Source organism: Acinonyx jubatus, chromosome B2 (genome assembly GCF_027475565.1).
Source record: "Acinonyx jubatus isolate Ajub_Pintada_27869175 chromosome B2, VMU_Ajub_asm_v1.0, whole genome shotgun sequence".
Classification (NCBI taxonomy): domain Eukaryota; kingdom Metazoa; phylum Chordata; class Mammalia; order Carnivora; family Felidae; genus Acinonyx; species Acinonyx jubatus.
In genome coordinates, this window is record NC_069385.1 from 116,273,692 (window position 1) to 116,292,929 (window position 19,238).

The window sequence follows — 19,238 nt, forward strand, 5'->3', positions numbered from 1 at the left end:
GGAGAGAAAGAGTGCAAGTGGGGGAGGAGCAGAGAGAGAGGGAGACACAGAATCTGAAGCAGACTCCAGGCTCTGAACTGTCAGCACAGAGTCCCACACGGGGCTCGAACTCAGTGACCCACGAGATCATGACCTGAGCCAAAGTCAGACACTCAATGACCGAGCCATCCAGGCTCCCGTTTATCTGCAACTCAAATTCAATGGTATACCCCGTATTTTTATTCCTGGAAACCTGAGTGGGGCCTAAGGCATGAGATCTATAACTGGGTGTCCCCCTCTGTGTCTAACCTTGCTTAAAATAAAATAAACTGCTTCTAGAAAGTACTGAGAAACTGGACAGGGAATTATTTGAAGAGCAGGAAGTTATAACCACCACTGTGTTCATTCGTTTCCACAGGTTTTATGAACTACTCTTCACATGTAAGGAATCCTGCCTTCCAGAGGTCTTGGTTGCTGCAGCTGGGCTAGTCTGATTTTCTAGGCTGGCCTGCCTGGATGGCACTTTATTTTAAAGCGTTCCCTTTTTGCCAATTACCTCAAGAAATTCTCATGCAGAGTAAGTTGTGGCGTGCAGGTGGGAGGACAGAGTGGGGGTAAGACTCTTAGAAGGGGACACTCCTCTCCAGAGGCTGGGGGAAAGGGCAGGATTCTGAGGTACCTGGAAATACGCACCTTTGACAGCTTGCTGGACATAGGCTGTCGTCCCATCACTGAGGGTCACCGTCTGCAGCCCCAAGCTCTCCATGGCAAACTGCTACTTGTATACTCAGACATGAAGTTGGCTTCTGGCCAGCACCAAGAGCCACAGCTGAGGTCAGAGATTTCCTTCTGGGTCACAAGTCTGAGAAAATGGACAGTCAAATTATGAGTTGTATACCTTCCTCCTGCTACAAGGATCTACAAGGAAAGAGCGGATGAGGCCAGCCAAGAAGAAAAAGAGATGAATTCTTCCAAGTATACAACCGTGTTGGTTTTTTATGAAGAAGGTTCAAAACACACCTATTTAAGAATTCTTAAAGTTGAGCACACAACAGAAGCACACCAAACTGTTTGTAAAACACACTTTTTTTTTTCTTTCTGAAGTTTACTTATTTATTTTGAGAGAGGGAAAGAGTGAATGGGGGAGGGGCAGAGAGCGAGGAGAGAGCAAGAATCCTAAGCAGGCTCTGCACCAGTAGTGCAGAGCCCAAAGTGGGGCTTGAACTCACAAACTGTGAGATCATGACCTGAGCCAAAGTCAGACACTTAACTGACTGAGTCACCCAGGTCCAGTCAAAACCCATCTTTAAATTCACTCTCCTCAGAAGGAAGCCCCATTGAAGGCAGGCTGCCAACCCCAAGCTGCTGATTCTCTCTACACATTCCGACATCTCTCCCACGCTCAGATCTATCCATCCACTGGCCTTGCTGGCCATCATCAGTGAATATCTCACAGGCATAACTAACAGAATGAGTCCCCAACAGAACTCACAATGGGCTCCCCAGAACTGTTCCCCTTCCAGTATTCCCTATGCCTGGACTGGCATCTCTGCCCACCCAAAATTGGTGGGGTCATCCTTGATTCTTCCTTTTCCCTCAAAAATCTCGATACACCACTATCTGCCACCATACACAAAAATTAACTCAAAATGGATTAAAGACTTGAATGCAAGACGTGAAACCATAAAACTCCTAGAAGAAAACATAGGTGATAAGCTCCGTGACATGGTCTTGGTTCTAATTTTTTTGGGTCTGACACCCAAAGCAAAGGCAACAAAAGTGAAAATAAATAAGTGGGACTGTATCAAACTAAAAAGTGTCTGCACAGCAGAGGAAATCATCAACAAAATGAAAAGGCAACCTACCAAATGGGTGAAAATATCTGCAAATCATATATCCAATAAGGGGTTAATACCCACAATAAAGAACTTATATAAGTCAACACCAAGAAACCAAACAATCTGATTAAAAAAGGGCAGGACCTGAATAAACATTTTTCCAAAGAACACATCCAGATGGACAACAGGTACATAAAAAGATGCTCAACATCCCCAATCACCAGAGAAATGCAAATCAAAGCCATAATGAGATCTCACTTCATACCTGTTATAATGGCTATTATCAAAAGACGCAAAATAACAAGCGTTGGGAAGGATGTGGAGAAAACGGAACCCTTGTGCACTGTTGGTGGGAGTGGAAATTGGTATAAAGTGGAAAACAGTATGGAGCTTCTTCAAAAAATTAAAAATAAAACTACCATATGATCCAGCAATTCCACTTCTGGATTTTTATCCAAAGAAAATAAAAACACTAACTTCAAAAAAAATAAAAGCATCGATCATTATTTACAATAGCCAAGACATGGAAAATACTTAAGTGTCTATGGATGGATGAATGGATAAAGAAAATGTGGAGCATATATAAAATGGGATATTATTTAGCCATAAAAAAAGGAAATCTTGCCACCTGTGATAACATGGATGGACCTATTATGCTAAGTGAAGTAAGTCAAAGACAAATACCGTATGAGCTAACTCAGAAGTGTCTTTAAAAAAAAAGACCCCAAACACCCAAACTCATAGATACAGAGAACAGATTGGTGGTTGCCAGAGGCAAGGGTCAGGGGTGGGCAAAATGGATAAAGAGAGTCAAAAGGTACAAACTTCCAGTTATAAAATAAGTAAATCACGGGGATGTAATGTATAGCATGATTGACCATAGTTAATAATAATACTGTGTTGCGTATTTGGCAGTTGCTAAGAGAATAAATCTTAAAAGTTCTAAACACAAGAAAGAAAGTCTGCAATTATATATGGTGAGGGATATTAACTAAACTAAATGTGGTGATAATTTCACAATATATACAAATATTAAGTCACTATGTTCTACAACCCAAAACTTAGTATAATGTTGTATGTCAATTACACCTCAATTAAAAACAATTTTAAAAAACTTAAGAAGTATATGTACCTATTTCAGGTGAGTATCACCTCTCACATCTTGACCATTGTTAAGAACCTCCTGAAGTATGTCCTCAAATAAACTCTTGCCTGTTTCCTATTCACTTTGTAATACTGTGTCAGAGTGCCCTTAAAAAAAGTACAGGGGCACCTGGATGGCTCAGTCCATTAAGCATCCTACTCTCGATTTCAGCTCAGGTCATGATCTCATGGTTTGTGACTTCCAGCTCCACCTCAGGCTCTGTGCTGACAGTGCGGAGCCTGCTAGGGATTCTCTCTCCCTCTCTCTCAAAATAAGTAAACTTAAAAAGAAAAAAAAAAAAAGTTCAAGTCTACACCCGCTACTTCCTTGATCAAACTCTTGAGTAGCTTGCTATGGTCCTTGGACTCCACCTTGTCAGCATGGCTCCCAGCCATGATAAATCCCTGCAGCCCTGGGCGCTACCTCTTCCTGGTACTCACGCTAGTCGCCTACTTCGGTACTTATCACTACCTCTTTAAAATTTGTTGCCCACACAAGACTTTGGGCCCCAGCCTGGTTTTGGGTTCACTGTGGGCTCTCCACAAATCCTTGTGGAGTGACTCACCGGGTCCTTGTGTACAGGGAGGGACGTGCTGTAGCGTCCTGCTGGCAGGACTTCCTTTGCACTGGCATACAGCCTACTTGAGCCAGAGCCCAGACTTATGAAGCCTTGTTCTAGGTTTAGCAGTGAAGATTCTTATTGCCACCCATCCACAGAAACCCCCTGGACTTGGGATTTGGACTGCCTACTTGATTCTCACTGATTTCAATTAGTGCTGCCCAAACTGTTTTCACATCAGGGCATCCAGAGAGAAGGATATTTGTATATGGCGGATGCTGCTACTCGAAGCCAGGAGCAACCAGCTGGGGTTCTGGCAGCCCCAAGGCTGAGCGGGTCAACATTTTTACATGACTATAGCCTACTTGTGACACACCTGTTGGGATGTTCTCCTTTAGACTTGGTGTCCCCACTATCCATAAACATTTACTGAATGGGCCAAGGTACTACTAGCAGTAATAGTGAACAGTGCTGTAGAGCTAACTGTGTACTAGGCATTTTATATATAGTAACTCATTTAATCCTCACAACGATCCTGTAATTACATAGTATTATCCTCACTTCATAGTTGAGGGAATTGAAGCCTAAGACACTAAGTAACTTGGCTCAAGGTTGCACAGGTAGTAAGTAGGAGAAGAGGATTTTGAATCCAGGCTATCTAGCTCCAGAGTATGCTGTCATATACTCTACTCTGTAGCCTAGTACAGAGGTTTTTAGACGGGCGTTTTTAGGTCTGGCGACCTGAAAACACTTTTTTGGCATGTGAGCTTGTGCATTTTTCTGAAAAGAAGGGAGTTTAAGATTGTCATGAGAGTCTTACAGGGATTAAAGGTAAAGCACCACTGGTCTAGATGGGAATTCTGACATCTGACCCATATTATCTGGTCTACTAGGTTCCTGGCAGTGACCCCAACCTTGCCCAGAGCCTTGATAACCACAAGCTCTGGTCCTGGCCTCTCTTGGTCTGCTCCATGACCCTCGACCTTCAGAGTCTTAAGCAGGGAGAGAAATTCTTTTGGTACCCTGCTTCTGTTAACAGCATTGTCAGAAAAAGGATGCATAGGAGACCTAGGTCTGGAAACAAAGCAGATTATGGGTTGAAAAGGGATTACAAAATGGCCTCAAATCTTTACGGCTGGCTCCTGTGGCTGCTGCTGCAATAGGTGGTTTAATTCAGCACATCTGGACTCTATTGAGACATTCTGAGGAAAACCTGTGGCATGGTTAAGAACGCAGGTTCTGGAGTCAGACAGCCTGGGCTCTAACCCAGGTTCTACCTCTTTGAAGCTGTGTACCCTTGGGCAAGTAACTGAACCTCTATGAGCTTCAGATTCCACTTGTAAAAAAATGGGGATAATAATAGCACCTTCACAGGTTGCTGTAAGGATTAAATAAGGTCACATATGTCAGCATTTAGCACAGTGCTGCCACATAAGAAGTACCCAAGAAAAACTGGCTCTGCGGAGGGGATGGAAGAAAAACCCAAAGAGAAATGCTTTTGAAGCAATGGGTATTCTTAAACGTAGGCAAATAGTGGAAAGAGCCCTGTACTAGGAATCTGCAGAAATGGTTTCTAATCTTTTTTTTTTTTTTTTTTTGAGAGAGGGAGAGAGTGCACGGGCACACGAGCAGGGGAGGGGCAGAGAGAGGGAGAAAGAGAGAATCCCAAGCAGGCTCTGAACTGAGAACACAGAGCCCGATGCGGGGTTTGAACTCACGAACCATGAGATCATGATCTGAGCTGAAATCAGGAGTCAGATGTTTAACTGGATTGAGCCACCTAGGTGCCCCTATATTAATTAACTCTTTCAAAATCTTAAAAATAACCCTACACAGAAACAGGTACATTATTTCCATTTTATGGATGCAGTGACCGAGGCTTAGAAGTAATTTATTCCAAGGTCCCACAGCTAGTAAGTGCGGAAGCCAGGATTCAAAGCCAGACTGGCCGGCCCCAGAGTCCATACCTCTCGATATCTGGTGCATTTCTTCCTTCTGCTAATATAGTGTGACACAATGTCAGCACTCAAAACACTTGACTATTGATTGTTTAACTTTCATCTCACCCACTGTAACTTAGACCCAGTCCTCCTGGACCTGACCACAATGGAAAAAGGGAATAGCTGGTAGCCACATTTCCCAAAATAACGCTTCTTAGACTCAAAGGAAACAAATCTCCACTCTTTTACATGTTCTCATGTGCAGGCTAAATATTCAATTTTCCTCCTTAAGCCCATAATATAAACCTTTAAAACAGTCAACTCTTGCTCTTTAACTTTTCCTGATCTCCGATGCTGCCTTCCAACAGAGCCTGACTGCAGGTGGTGAGAAGGTGTTTTGTGGCTGCCAGGCATATGCAAGTGTCTGACTGCCATTTTTCTCCCTTGCCTTTGTGAATCGATGCTCTACTCTGAATCCTTCTGTGCCAGTACTGAACTAACAACGATACTGGCAGGGCCAAAGAGAGGCTTGTCACTGTCTCAGGATGGCTGTGACTGAGCATTTCCTGCCTGCACTTGACATTTCAGATTCATAACTCCTGTGGCCTTTTGAGAAAGGATGGAGGGGGAGCAGGGGCAGCTGCTCTGTTTTCTCCTTGTAGGGTATAAGGTTTGCCAGCCCCCCAGTGACCTAAGCTGGGTATTAGGGAGAGACAGACTGGGGGCTGGGGGAGGGGTGGATAATAGCCATGATAAAGGGTAGAAATGAAAAGGAAGTACTCCTGGGGTGCCTGGGTGGCTCAGTTGGTTAAGTGCCTGACTCTTGGTTTCAGCTCAGGTCTTGATCTCAGGTTTGTGAATTCGAGCCCAGCACTGCCAGCACAGAGCCTGCTTGGGATTCTCTCTCCCTCTCTTTTGCCCCTTCCCACTTCTCTATCTCAAAATAAATGAACTTAAAAATTTTTTAAAGAAAAGGAAGTATTTTGGACTCTACCAGAACTTGCAGCCAGCTTCTGTTTGTTGACTTTTTAAAATGAACATGGGACACCTGGGCGGCTCAGTCAGTTGAGTGTACGACTTCGGCTCAGGTCATGATCTCGCAGTTCGTGAGTTCAAGCCCCACATTGGTTCTCGCTGCTGTCAGCCCCATGTCAGGCTCACTGCTGTCAGTGCAGAGCCTGCTTCAGATCCTCTGTTCCCCTCTCTCTGACCCTCCCCGGCTTGTGCTCTCTCAAAAAGAAATAGAACATACAAAAAGAAAAAAAAAAAAGAACTTAACCTGGCTCTGATGCAGGAAATAGCCCTCTGGCTTCATAATATATAAATGTTTCCTAATGTAAAAACATAAATTATAATTTATCTGGAAGAGATAACATTTGGAAAAGCTTTTCAGATACTTTGGATCTTTAGGTCTTTCCACGAAACAAGATGTGCTTCAATTATCTCCTCAAAGCAGAAAAATAAGGGTTATGAAAGACAGGAAACTAAACAGTAGCCACATATTTGTTTCTCCACTTTGCCACGGTTCAGATCTAATCTGATCCACACGCAAGCTAGGCTTCGCCTTGACTACAGACACCTGTTCACTATTCCATCATTTTCTGCCAGTCCAAACTCCTCGGACATTTGAAATAAGGCTTTCTGTACTCTGCTTCAGCCAGCCCAGAGGGCAACTGTATTTAAAGCCAAAGAAAGGAAAAAAAAAAAATATTTACTTGGCAAGAGAAGAATGTTCAACTTTGGGGGGAAGAAAAGACTTAATTTTCGCTCAGAAAATTCCTCATTTGGAAATAAAAGTTCTCAGAGAGGAAAAAGTGACATTAGGTTGGAAGAGACAGAGGCTCAGCAAGTCAAGTGGCAAACAAATTAGAACCAGATTTGGAAGAGCTGTAGTAAAACGATTCAGTATTTGTTATTATAGAAAAAGACTTCAATGCACACACAAAAACCTTGGTGAAAGAGGCTTGGTTCTGTGGGTTTCCAAACACTAAAGAGAAAACAGGAAATTAATAACAGAAACTTGCACACATTTAAAACATCAGCTAAACATCTCTTTGCAAATGGCACAGTGATTTTAAAAGCCCAAATCACTTTTTAGTGTGGCTCCTATTTAGCTACTACAATTTTATAGATTTGAATTAGTCACAGAAAAGAGTAATTAGGCAAAACGGATTATTTTTAATTCCAAAAGGGCAATGAAAATGCAGACCCCTTTACTGCAGAACAGAATTCATTTAAACTAAAACAGGTAACTTAAAAACCTAATTTTCAGTCATAAGTTTAAGGAGAATTTTAACATCTTAGCTTGTAAACACCCAACACAGAATCACGGCTATTTCAAATCCACCTTTAGTCCACTGAAAAAAAGTCCAGAATAAAGTCATTTTGGAGGGGGTGTACTAAGGGTGTACATTATACCAATATGCAAATTAATACAGATATTATCAAGTTACATCGGACTTGTTTCTGGAATTCAGCCTGGGGTCACTGCTGGCTTGAGAAGGGCTATTTGAAAATGAAACATGCCATCAGCCATCAGGAGGAACTGGATCATCATAGTTATTTAGGTACATAGTGTTATTTAAAAAACATCACCCTGGGACAAAAAGGTTAAATTTATGCCATCAGTTCATCAAAATGGAACAATACCCAAATCTCAACTAGGAAGAGAAGGTAGTTTCAGCTTCTGAATCGAAAATCAAGGCAAAAGAAGAGTTAGGTTTAAAAAAAAAAAAATCAACATTAGGGGAAAATATTGAAGAAAGAAAACGTAAGACATGATATTAAAAACACATGCAACTTAAATATACACTTAACAATGGTTAAGATGGTAAATGTTTTTTACATGTATTTTACCACAACAAAAAAAAATTGGGTGGAAAAAAAAAACACATGCAGACATATACAAACCTCCAATAACAGTCTCAAATTCCCACTAGACAAATAAGGCTATAATATGAATTCACATAAGCAAAAACACTAATAGTAAATAAATAATACAAAAAAGGTTCACTGTCATTAGTAATTAAACTACAAGAAAGAATAATCATGGTGGTATATATTTACTCCATTACCATAAATCAAAGTATTAATATCCAGTAGACAATGAGATATCACTACATGCCTATCAGAATAGCCCAAATCCAAAACAGCAATAACATTAAGTGTTGGCAAGGATGTGGAGGAACAGGAACTTTTATTCATTGCTGGTAGGGATGCAAAATGGTACCACAAAACAGTACTCTGGAAGACAGTTGGGCAGTTTTTTACAAAATTAAACAGTCTTACCAAATGATCCAGCATTCCTACTCCTCAATGAGTTGAAAACTTATATCCACAGAAAACTAGCACATGGATGTTTATAGCAGCTTTATTCATAATTGCCAAAGGCTGGAAGCAACTAAGATGTCCTTCAATACACAAAACTGTGATACATCCAGACAATGGAATATCATTCAGTGATAAAAAGAACGACTGGGGCACCTAGGTAGTTCAGTTGGTTAAGCGTCTGACTCTTGATTTTGGCTCAGGTTATGGTCTCAATGGTTGTGAGATGGAGACCCATGTCAGGCTCTGTGTTGGGCCTGGAGCCTGCTTAAGATTCTCTCCCTCTCCCTCTGCCCCTGCCTCCACTTGTGCTCACTCACTCTCTCTGAAAGAAAGAAAGAAAGAAAGAAAGAAAGAAAGAAAGAAAGAAAGAAAGAAAGAAAGAAAGAAAGAAAGAAAAAAAGAAAGAAAGAAAGAAAAAGAAAAAAGACACTAAGTCATGAAAAGACATAGAGGAAACTTAAATGCATTTTGCTAAGTGAAAGAAGCTAATCTGAAAAGACTACATACAGTATGTTTCCAACTACATAACTTCTGGAAAAAGTAAAACTGTAGAGACAATAAAAGTATCAGTGCTTGCCAGGGGTGCAGGGGGAGAGAGGAAGGATGCACAGATGGAGCACAGGGCATTTTTAGGGCAGTGAAATGATTCTGTAGGATACTGTAATGGTGGACATATATCTGACGTTGTATATTTGTCAAAACCCATAGAATATATAGCACAAAGAATGAACCATAATGTAAACCATGAACTTCAGTTAATAATAATACGTCAATACTAGTTCATCAATTGTAGCAAATATACCACACTAATGCAAGATGTTAATAATAGGAAAAACTGGGCACTGGGGCAGGGAGGGGAGTATATGGGAACTGTCTGCATTTTCTATTCAATGTTTCCATAAACCTAAAAATGCTCTAAGCAATAGACTCTATTAATACAAACAAAAATCCAAACATCAGTGTTGGCAAGGTCAGGAGGCAGGCACAAATGTGCAATGGAGATGGCACTAGAGACAGCTCCAGGCTCTCCAGGGCACAAACCATCAATGCTTAACCCCACCAGGGGTTAACCCCACGAGGAAAGGTTCAGAATCTGAGATCTAAGAACCTCATCTTCATAATTTATTCCACAAAGAGAATGCACAGAAAACAGCACTACTTGCACAGGATGCTTAAGCCTTTTAAATAAGAACCATGAAGCCCATCTGGATTAATGGAAGAAAGTCAACAAACTAACACTAAGTAGTGAGACATAAGGTTGAACATTCACTCAGTTTCAACTTGCAGAAACCGTAACTCCAAGTGAGAGGAGAGGAAAAGAGGCCAAAAAGAAATGGACAGGGTATAACCTTAAAAAAAAAAAAAAAAAATCACTGGAATGGAAAGATACCAGCATGGAGTAGAGAGGTGCTTCTCCATTGGACACTAAACACATTTGCTTGGTTATCAGCTCCTCCCTCTTGGGGTTTCCTTTTATTCTTCCCACAGCCTGCCCATCACTAGCTGTACCTCATCCCTCTGATGTCCTGCAGAAAAAGACATTCCTCCTTTAATTCATGCAGTCTAAGGACTAAGGTAGGGAACTTCTTCCTCTAGAATTTTCCTTCTAACCACAAGAGGTCTAGTAGTTGTTTTTAAATGTGGTATTCCTCGGGGTGCCTGGGTGGCTCAGTCGGTTGAGTGTCCGACTTCGGCTCAGGTCATGATCTCACAGTTCGTGAGGTCGAGCCCCACGTCGGGCTCCGTGCTGACAGCTCGGAGCCTGGAGCCTGCTTCAGATTCTGTGTCTCCCTCTCTCTCTGCCCCTCCCCTGCTCATGGTCTGTCTCTCTCTCCCTCTCAAAAATAAATAAACATTAAAAAAAAAATAAATGTGGTATTCCTCAAACTGGGCTGTGTTGTGCTTTGTATGTCTTGTGGCATAGAGTGTCATGGTGGGGCCCTATCATTCAGTATCCTATGGTGATCTCTGGGGAATCTGTATATTCTTCACTCAGAGCAATGTCCATGAGGCTGTGGGGAAACAGGCAGAGTCTTACCTTGCTGGGGACGGGTGGGGAGGGGCAGAGTATACATGGGTACGAACTCTGTGTAGGGCAATGTGGCAGTATCAATCAGAAGTACAAATGTGCCTACCATCTGACCCAGCAGATAGGTCATGTATGACATGTATGTATGTATGTAGACAGAACATGTGGAAAATGGCACAGGTCTAAGGTTCGTCATGGCATCCCTGTATGCAGTAATAGCAAAAACATTAAAAGCAGCATAAATGTTTATCAATATGGAATTTCTATACTATGTAGACATAGTTAAATGAGGAAGGTCCTTACATACAAACACGCAAAGATCCCCAAAACATATTAAATTAAAAAAATGGCAAAATATAAAACAATGCCTTCTGTATGTTGCCACTGGCATGCAAAAATCTGTAGAAAGACAATCAAGAAATTACTAAGTAGGGTTGCCTGCAGAAGGGTAGCAGAGTGACTGGGGAATAGCAATGGAAGGATGACTTTTCACTGGACTTACAGACCAAAAAAAAAAAAAAAAAGTTAGCCTCATGAATGTTAAATACACAAATGTATTTATATGTTAAATAAACAAATATAAATAAATGAACAAAAAAAGAAACTCTGGAAGCATGCTTTGCATTCCTTTCATTGGCTACAGGAATATCTACGGTTCTGCATTTGTGAGGCATGGCTAGTCCAGTGCTGACAGCATAGATTCTGTTATACAGCTTTGCAGCAAAACCAAACCTGAAACCTTAGCTTCACGGCTCATGGATCGTATGGAAAGGTGACCAAGCTGAGCATGAGGCAACAGCAAATCTGCACAGGATCTGAGAACAGGTTGGCTCTAGCACGTGTGTCCCCAGCCTCGTTACAAGGGTCAGTCTGGCTGAAGTGGTTGCTAGGCAGGGGCTGCCTTTCTCCCTCACTGCTTCTGTGGCTTCAGACGGTACTTCTTAGGTTGAGAGGACAATTTTCTCAGACAGAGAGAACTCTGGTCTCAGGTACACCCTTGACATCTAAGCCTCAGGTCAGTTCCACAGTCTCAAGGAGCCCCCAGGTCCTTGGTTCTTATCGTAACTGCATGGGTGTCATGCTTTATCAAATACCCCAAAGCAGCAGGGACTCCCAACAAATGAAGAGCGATACAGTGAGAAATAGTACCAAACTAACAAGTTCTATCTGTGCTTCTCGGAGATGAACCATTTACTGAGGGCAAGCCAGGGGTAAATGTTAACCCAGAGGCACTAGAAGAAGTGCTCTGACTTCCAGCTGGTGACAATCTAATGTGCTGTGAGGCTTTGAATGTCACATTCAACATCACAGATCTTTTCCGATTCTGAGCTGTAAGTGAGGAGCCTAAATAGGCCCTTCACTTCTACCGGAAAAACAAAGACAGCCGTGAGACCCTCACATCAATACATAGTTCTCTACCTTGACTGAGCGCTGCCAGGGCAAGAGGCATCCAAGGTTTCATCAGTAGCTTTTGGCCACCAGTTAAAGACAATAGCTTCTGCTGCACTTGGATTTGTATCTCAGTGGTTTTTTCCACTCACCAGGACAAAATTTCCCCATTCTGTTAAATGAAAGATGATGATTACATATCTACTCTAAACAAATTTTGTGGGTGATCTGTCAGTGAAGATGGGCTGTATCCTGTGCTCTTGTTTAGCTGGTCAGAGACTCTCCTTACAATATAAACACTGACATCTAAATGATACATGGATAAACATGGCACAGCGACTATGCTTCCAGATGCAGTGAAGGGATTACTCTGCCACGGTATGTTTTCCTTAAATTGGACTCTTCTAGGGGGAAAATAACACACTCCTACTTTCTGTTATACTGCTTATAACTTGGCGTAATCAGCACCTAACAAAGAATGTGTCCACAACTGAGCTCTTTGCTCAAATTTGAATCCTAAATCAGCTCCACTTACTGGGAATTCATTCTAATTGAAACTCTCAAGGCTGGATTTGAAACCATCTACTCCAGAACCACGAGCTCCTTAAGAGAAGATCCCAACAGAAGAGTAAACGTTGAGTGAAAGAATGAGGGAGGGAAGGAACGGAGCCCCACTGCCTTAGCTCTGCCCCAGCTCTGCCCCAGCTCTGCCCCAGCCCCAATGACCACTTGGCCTCACTTGGAACATCATCTTGCTTCATCTCTGACATCCACGTTCACTGTTTTCCCAGACCCAGGTCAGTAACAGGCTTTCCCTGGCTCATGTCACACCAGACCACTGGTGTCTGGCCTGTTTCCTCTGCACTTAGCAGCGAAGCTGCACCAGGCAGCTGGTCTGTACTGTTCGACGAGGGCACAGCTGCATCTTCTCCATCACTGTATCCTCTGTGCCCAGCACATGGCAGGCACTCACTGGGTATTACTTTAGCAAAGGAAGGATGGACTCTTACCACCAACACTGCTAGCTGGCATAGGGCTCAGCAGTTTTCAAAATGCTCTTCGATGTACAGATATGTTATCTTGTTTACTCTGAGCACGAATTCGTGGACTCTCACAATGGGCGTGGGCTGAGAAGATGGCTTGTTTCTAGTCTAATGCAGGCATTCTGCAGATGAAGATATGGAGGCCAGAACTGCTGAAGTTCCAAAGGATCATGCAGCTAGCAGGTGGCAGAGCCAGGCCTCACTCCTGAACTGCTAGTGTTCTACTGTACTGCCCTGTCTCTTGCTCAGGAACAGTGTTCTTTCAGTTCTCAGGAGAGCAGAAATTTACTCACGTCTAACAACTTGTGTATCCAGTGGCTTATGCAACATCTCCATGCCCAAAAAGCACCTGAAACTTGCCACACTCAAAAGTTAGTTCCTTATCTATCCCTTCTCACAACCTACCCCTCCTCCTGCTTCCCCATTTCACTAAATGATAACTCCATTCTTCAGTTGCTCAGGCCAAAAAGGAGAGAGCCATCCTCAACTTCTTCTCTGTTTCTTTTACATGCCATATCTAAGCCATCAGCAAATCTGGTGGCTCCTCTCTCTCTCTCTCCACACACACACACACACACAGCCAGAATCCAACCACTTCTCACTTTTCCACTGCTTTACTTTGGATGCAAGCCACCAACTTCTCTTGCCTGGACTCTTGGAATAGCCTCCTAACCAGTTTCCCTCCTTCCACTCTTGTGTTCTATGGGTCATTCTCAGCAATGCAGCCAGAATGATCCTGGATGTCAGATCACATCACTCATCTGTATAGAGCCCTCCAATGGCTTCCCTCTCACAATGCACAAAATCTTAATGTGACTTGCCACCAATCCACTCATGCTCCCACATCTCTCCTGCTGTTTCCCCTCTCTTACACTACTGCAGCCATACTGGCTGGCGCCTTCATGTTCCTCGAATGTACAGTATACGAGGCATACTCCTGCTCTGGGGCCTTTGTACTTGTTGTTCCCTCTGACTGGAACACATTTCCCCCAAATATATGCTTGGCTCACCCTCTTAACTTTTTGGCTCAAATGTTACCTTTTCAGTGAGAACTTCCTTAACCACCCTATTTAAAATTTAACACTGACTCCAGGAACTCTCTCCCTTCTCTGCTTAATTTTCTCAACATAAATTTTACTTGTTATTTGTTTTTGTATGCCTGTCCCCAACAGGTGAGCTTCTTAAGTCCAGGAACTTTGTTTTATTCACTGCTCTGTCTCCAGGTACTAGAAAAGCACCAGGCCTCTAGCAGGGAGTCACCAAACATTTGTGGAATAATGAATGAATGAGTGAATGAATGAACATCCATACCTTTAAGATGTCCCAGTAATCTAAAGGCCTTAGGCCAAAAATGGAAGACCCTAGTTGAGCTCTGGTCTCCCGTTCACCTCCCCCCACTCCCTTCACCTTCTCACTTCCAGGGCAATAGGTGCTGGTTGCCAGCATGTTACAATTCCTGCGCCACCAAGTACAAGATTCTGCAGGGTGCTGATTTTTGTTTTTAGCGCCCTATCTCACAAACAGAAAAGGTCAGGGATAGGTTAGACTAAATATACTACTTAACCTAGATAATAGTACTGACTCAGTAACATTTGCGTTGAGGTGTTTTCCAGGGAACAGTGCTAAATTTGCACTTGTTCAACTAGCTTTTTTTTTTTTTTCCAACTTTTATTAGGGATTTCAAACATACACAAAACTAGAAAGAACAGTGTAACGTATCCCATGAACCCAAATCCACAACTTCAGCAATTACCATCATTTTGCCAATCTGGTTCCCCCTATTCCTGGACTGTCTTTGCAACCCCAGTAAAAGTTTCACATTGCTGTTTTCTTGAAAACTGGTCTGTATATAACAGACCCTGGCCTTGTAACCACTGTATTCTATCAACAGCGGCAACCAATCTCTCTAGTCTTACCAAACATACAGCGAAAACAAGTACTTACACCCATTCCCTTTTGCAACCAATGACTAAAAAAGGAAGTGTCTAAATTCCAGACTGTTTAAATCAAGGGACTTGCCCATTATGCATCTAGAGGGATTTGGGGAGGGGGGTTGTTGTGGCTACAAAATGAACATAGACGCAAACTGTTTTTACTTGTTTGTATCTGATGCAGAATTTCTGAGTTCATTCAATCCAGTCAGTATTACTGACTACTTCATAATACAGACACTAGATTAAGATGATATTACATAAAGAAAACCCAGCCTCTACTCTGAAGGAAATCACAGTGGAGCCAGGGAGTAGGTTGAGAAGTACACAAATAACTAAGATCCACGGCAGAATACGTCCTGTGCCCTAAGAAAGATTAAACAAGCCTAAGGCAAAAGCTTATTTTTAAAAATCAATTTGGGAGCACCTGGGTGGCTCAGACTTTGGCTCGGGTCATGATCTCCTGGCTCCAGAGCTCGAGCCCCATGCTGAGCTCTCTTCTGTCAGTGCAGAGCCTGCTTTGGATCTTCTGTCTCCCTCTCTCTGACCCTCCCCGCTTGCGCTCTCCTTCCCTCTCTCTCACTCTCTCCCAAAAATAAATAAATCTTAAAAAAAAGATCCATTTGTAGACCCCAGGGTTTACCCTTTCCTTAACTCTAGTTTTACTCTCTGCTGTTATGTATTATTATATAGCCAACAAGAATACTGTAGAAGACCTGGGAATTTGGTGACCCACAGAAAAGACTCTTGGATGTGGTCTTTAATGTCACATTTTGCTATTCACCATCCAGTCTTCTGGTGGGAGGGCACTTGAAAGTCCTCCCAGAGCTGAGGAAACAATGGGGCTAATTCAATGCAGGCAGAAACCAACTCCAAAGCATTCTACCCTGAGGGCATATATACCAAGCCACTTCAGAAACAGAACAGGATGATGGGAGTGTGTCCAGGAGACGAGGCTAAATCAATTCAGAAGGGTCTCCAAGATCTCTCTCTCTCTCCTTGCTACCTAAAGGACTGTGATCGTGGTGACCTACAATCAGAAGTTCCCAGAGAAGAGTGTAGTTCTTTGGACTAACCAAAGGGACCAGTGAGGTTTGGCTGCACAGTGCTGTGTGAGAAGGAAGGAGAGCTCAGAGTGGCAGGGTCATTTACGCACCCCTGGAGTTAGATGCACAGAAGAATGGAAAAGAGGAGTTGGGATGAGAGGGACATTTGCATTATAATCAGTGTTATCAAAATGGGTGAAGTGAGAACAGCTGGGAGAAAAAGAGGAAGGATGGAAAAAGGTACTGTGAGAAGGGGCAGGGATGCAGGGAGAGGAAAAAGGGGAAGATTCTGGTTTGTAAAGGAGATCACTGATGACAATGGGGAGGATGCCATGGGATCTGGGAATATAGGAGGCAGAATCTTAGGGGGATACTGGACAGAACGTGAAGAGGAGGGACCTTAGAATGGGAGGATGTATAGGTTATGAAAGATGGGTTCATGCTGGGATGGAAAGGGCTCATTTCATTGAAACTAGGTAAAGGAAGTCACTAGATAAAGAGCTAGTTAGATGAAGTCTTTGGGTAACAGGACAAGCTGTGGATGGTAGAAAGGAGGCAGCTAGAACACTGAGAAGAGACTGAAAATAGGGAATTATATGACTACTGGGCCAGCGGGTTTTAGAGTATATGAATTCCTGGGGGGAAGGGACTTAACAGTAATGAAAGGGTTTGGGGGAGAGTGCATTGAAGTGGCAGACCCCTTAGGGTGAGTGAGATCATGTAGTAAGGGCTGTGAGAGGATATCTAGACAAAAGGTGAAAAGAGGTAGTAAGGTGCAGGGGATTCCAGGCACATGGGGTGCAAAGTCATGAACAATGGGTTGAGGAAGTCACTAAGCCATGAGGCAAAGGATAATAGAGACCTTGGAGGGGGGGGGATGGTCACGGAATGAGCTGATGTTGGGCTTAGGAATCATTAGAAAATAAGGAACAAGAGGCTCAGGGTGACCTGGAAAACTGTGCAGGTTTGGGGGCAAGAAAGTCAATGGAGCTAGTGGGTTTTGAAGACCATGGGTTCAAATACTCGCTCTGCCACTTATCTGTCTCAGGTTTGTTATTTACAACCAAACCAAACCAAGAGAAATGGGAAATGGTGGTGGATACAGTAATACCAACTTCTTGGGGTTGTTGCAAGGTAAGTTTAATTTATACATACAAAGCCTGACACCCAGTAGGTGCTTGGCCAATCATAATTAAAGATGTGTAAAGAGTAAGAGGAGAAGGCCATAGCAGAGAGAAGAGAACGGGGATTCCAAGAGCTTGGTGGTAGAAAAGTATTGTTAAGGTATGGGCCCTGTCTTCATTGTCTGTTGAATCCCTATCACCCAGGACAGAGTAAGACCCTTAAGAGCTTCTCAGCTTAGATTTAAGGGCTCCCATGGGCCAGGCATGGTGCCAGGTACTTTGCATGCACCATCTCAGGCAAGACTACTATCCTCCCTTAGCAGAGGTTGAAGCTGAGGGTTCTTAGAGGCTAAATGGTATGCCTGAGGTGCCACAGCTGAAGAACCAGAGACTAGAACCAGGTTTCTTATCACATCAATGCCCCTGGCTTTGCAAACATGTTAACTGATGGGGCCTGAGCAAGGGAAATGGGCATGGACTATTAAGAGTGTAGAGGGTCAAGGGAGTGAGGGAATAAGGCTCATGAAGCAAGTAGAACCTGAGGTGAGCTTACAAGAGTAAACTTCTAGGGAGGGTACAAAAATGATTGCAAACAAATATCATCTTGACTGAGAACTGTAGAATTTCACAGCTGGAAGGAAACTCTGAGATCATTTAACCCAACCTTATCACAATACAGACGAGAGGCTGAGGCCGAGTGAGGCAGGGACCTCTCCCAGGTTTCCAAAACACAACGGTGGCACAGCTGGGACTTGAGTCTGGGACCAGACAGACTCAATCCAGAATTCTTTGATGCCTCCAACCATTACTAGTACTTCATATTCATGTCTACATCTTCCTGGGCACTGGCATGGTGCTGGGGCACTTGTAAGTCATGTGTTGATTGACACTGAGGGGCTGAGGGTGCAGAGAGAGAGAGAGAGAGAGAGATGTCAGTGGGGGTGATTTTAAGATGAAGCGGGAGCATGGAATGAAGACCATGAGGTTACAGGGCAAAGAAGGGATTATCAGATGTAGAAGGTTATGTAGATGACGACTGGGTGGGAAACTATTGGAGTAGGGCTGAAGAGTTACAAAAAAACGTTTGTGGGGATTCACCAAGTTTGTGGGCGAACACAGGGTAGAACCGTGGGAGTTACCGGACCAATGATGGGGTTACTGAAAAGGTTGGGGGGTCACCAAGGAGAGGTACGGGGGTCTTGGATCTTGAGTCACTGGACTAGAACTGAGGGAGTCACTGGGTTGGTGGGTCCCCGGGAAGTGGTGGGGAAATTCCTGGGTTGGCAGAGTCAATGAATAAGAACTGAGGTGAGGTTTTAGAGTCAGTGGGTGGGGTGTAGGGTCACAGAGGTGGAGGCGGGAGTGGGGATGGGAGACGGGGTGGGGTTTAGAAGTCTTGGGGGAGGAGTCGCAGGGCGGAAAGAAGGGGCAGGGATGGGGGACGGGACCCGGGGTGGGGGAAGGGTCAGGTCGCCGTCTAGCCGCCCGGACGCTAGGCTAGGGCCGGAGGAAGGTGGGCACGCCGGGCTCGGGACCTTCCCGGGGCCCTGCGCCCGCCCGGCCTCCCACCTGGGCACGGTGGACCCACTCTTCCCGCAGCCACCAACCTGACAGCCCCCGAGGGCGACTCCGCCGACAGACCGCCATGCACCGGGCCCTGCCACCAGCGCCGGCCCCGCAACCCGCCTGCGCCATAGCCCGCCCGCCCGCGCGCAGCTTGCCTCGCGCGATATCCAGGTTCCAGGGCCGCCGCACTTTCCTCTCCTCTCCGCGCGCCTCTACCGGGCCCCGGAACCCGTATAGAAAATACCGGGCACGCTCCACCCCGCACCCCCTGCCGCCGCGGCAGCCGTCCTACTTATCCAGGTTCCCGGGCCCTGGAGCCC

At 44.0% G+C, this 19,238-nt stretch overlaps 1 protein-coding gene across 6 annotated transcripts in view; it reads right to left on the minus strand.

Moving 5' to 3' along the window:
- The window catches only part of ZNF76 (zinc finger protein 76), a 32,959-nt gene extending 13,750 nt beyond the window's left edge, over positions 1–19,209 (minus strand). For 3 of the 6 annotated variants that reach the window (XM_053222917.1, XM_027057921.2, XM_027057926.2), the window contains exons 1-2: positions 18,960–19,120; positions 673–841 (exon numbers count right to left, since the gene is read on the minus strand). In XM_053222917.1, coding sequence (XP_053078892.1) covers positions 673–745 — 73 coding nt within the window. In that variant the 5' untranslated portion in view covers positions 746–841; positions 18,960–19,120. Of the gene's footprint in view, positions 1–672; positions 842–12,238; positions 12,381–18,959 lie in introns of all 6 variants that reach the window. The other 3 variants (XM_027057923.2, XM_027057922.2, XM_027057924.2) reach the window with 3 other exon arrangements.
- Between the last annotated feature and the right edge of the window lie 29 nt (positions 19,210–19,238).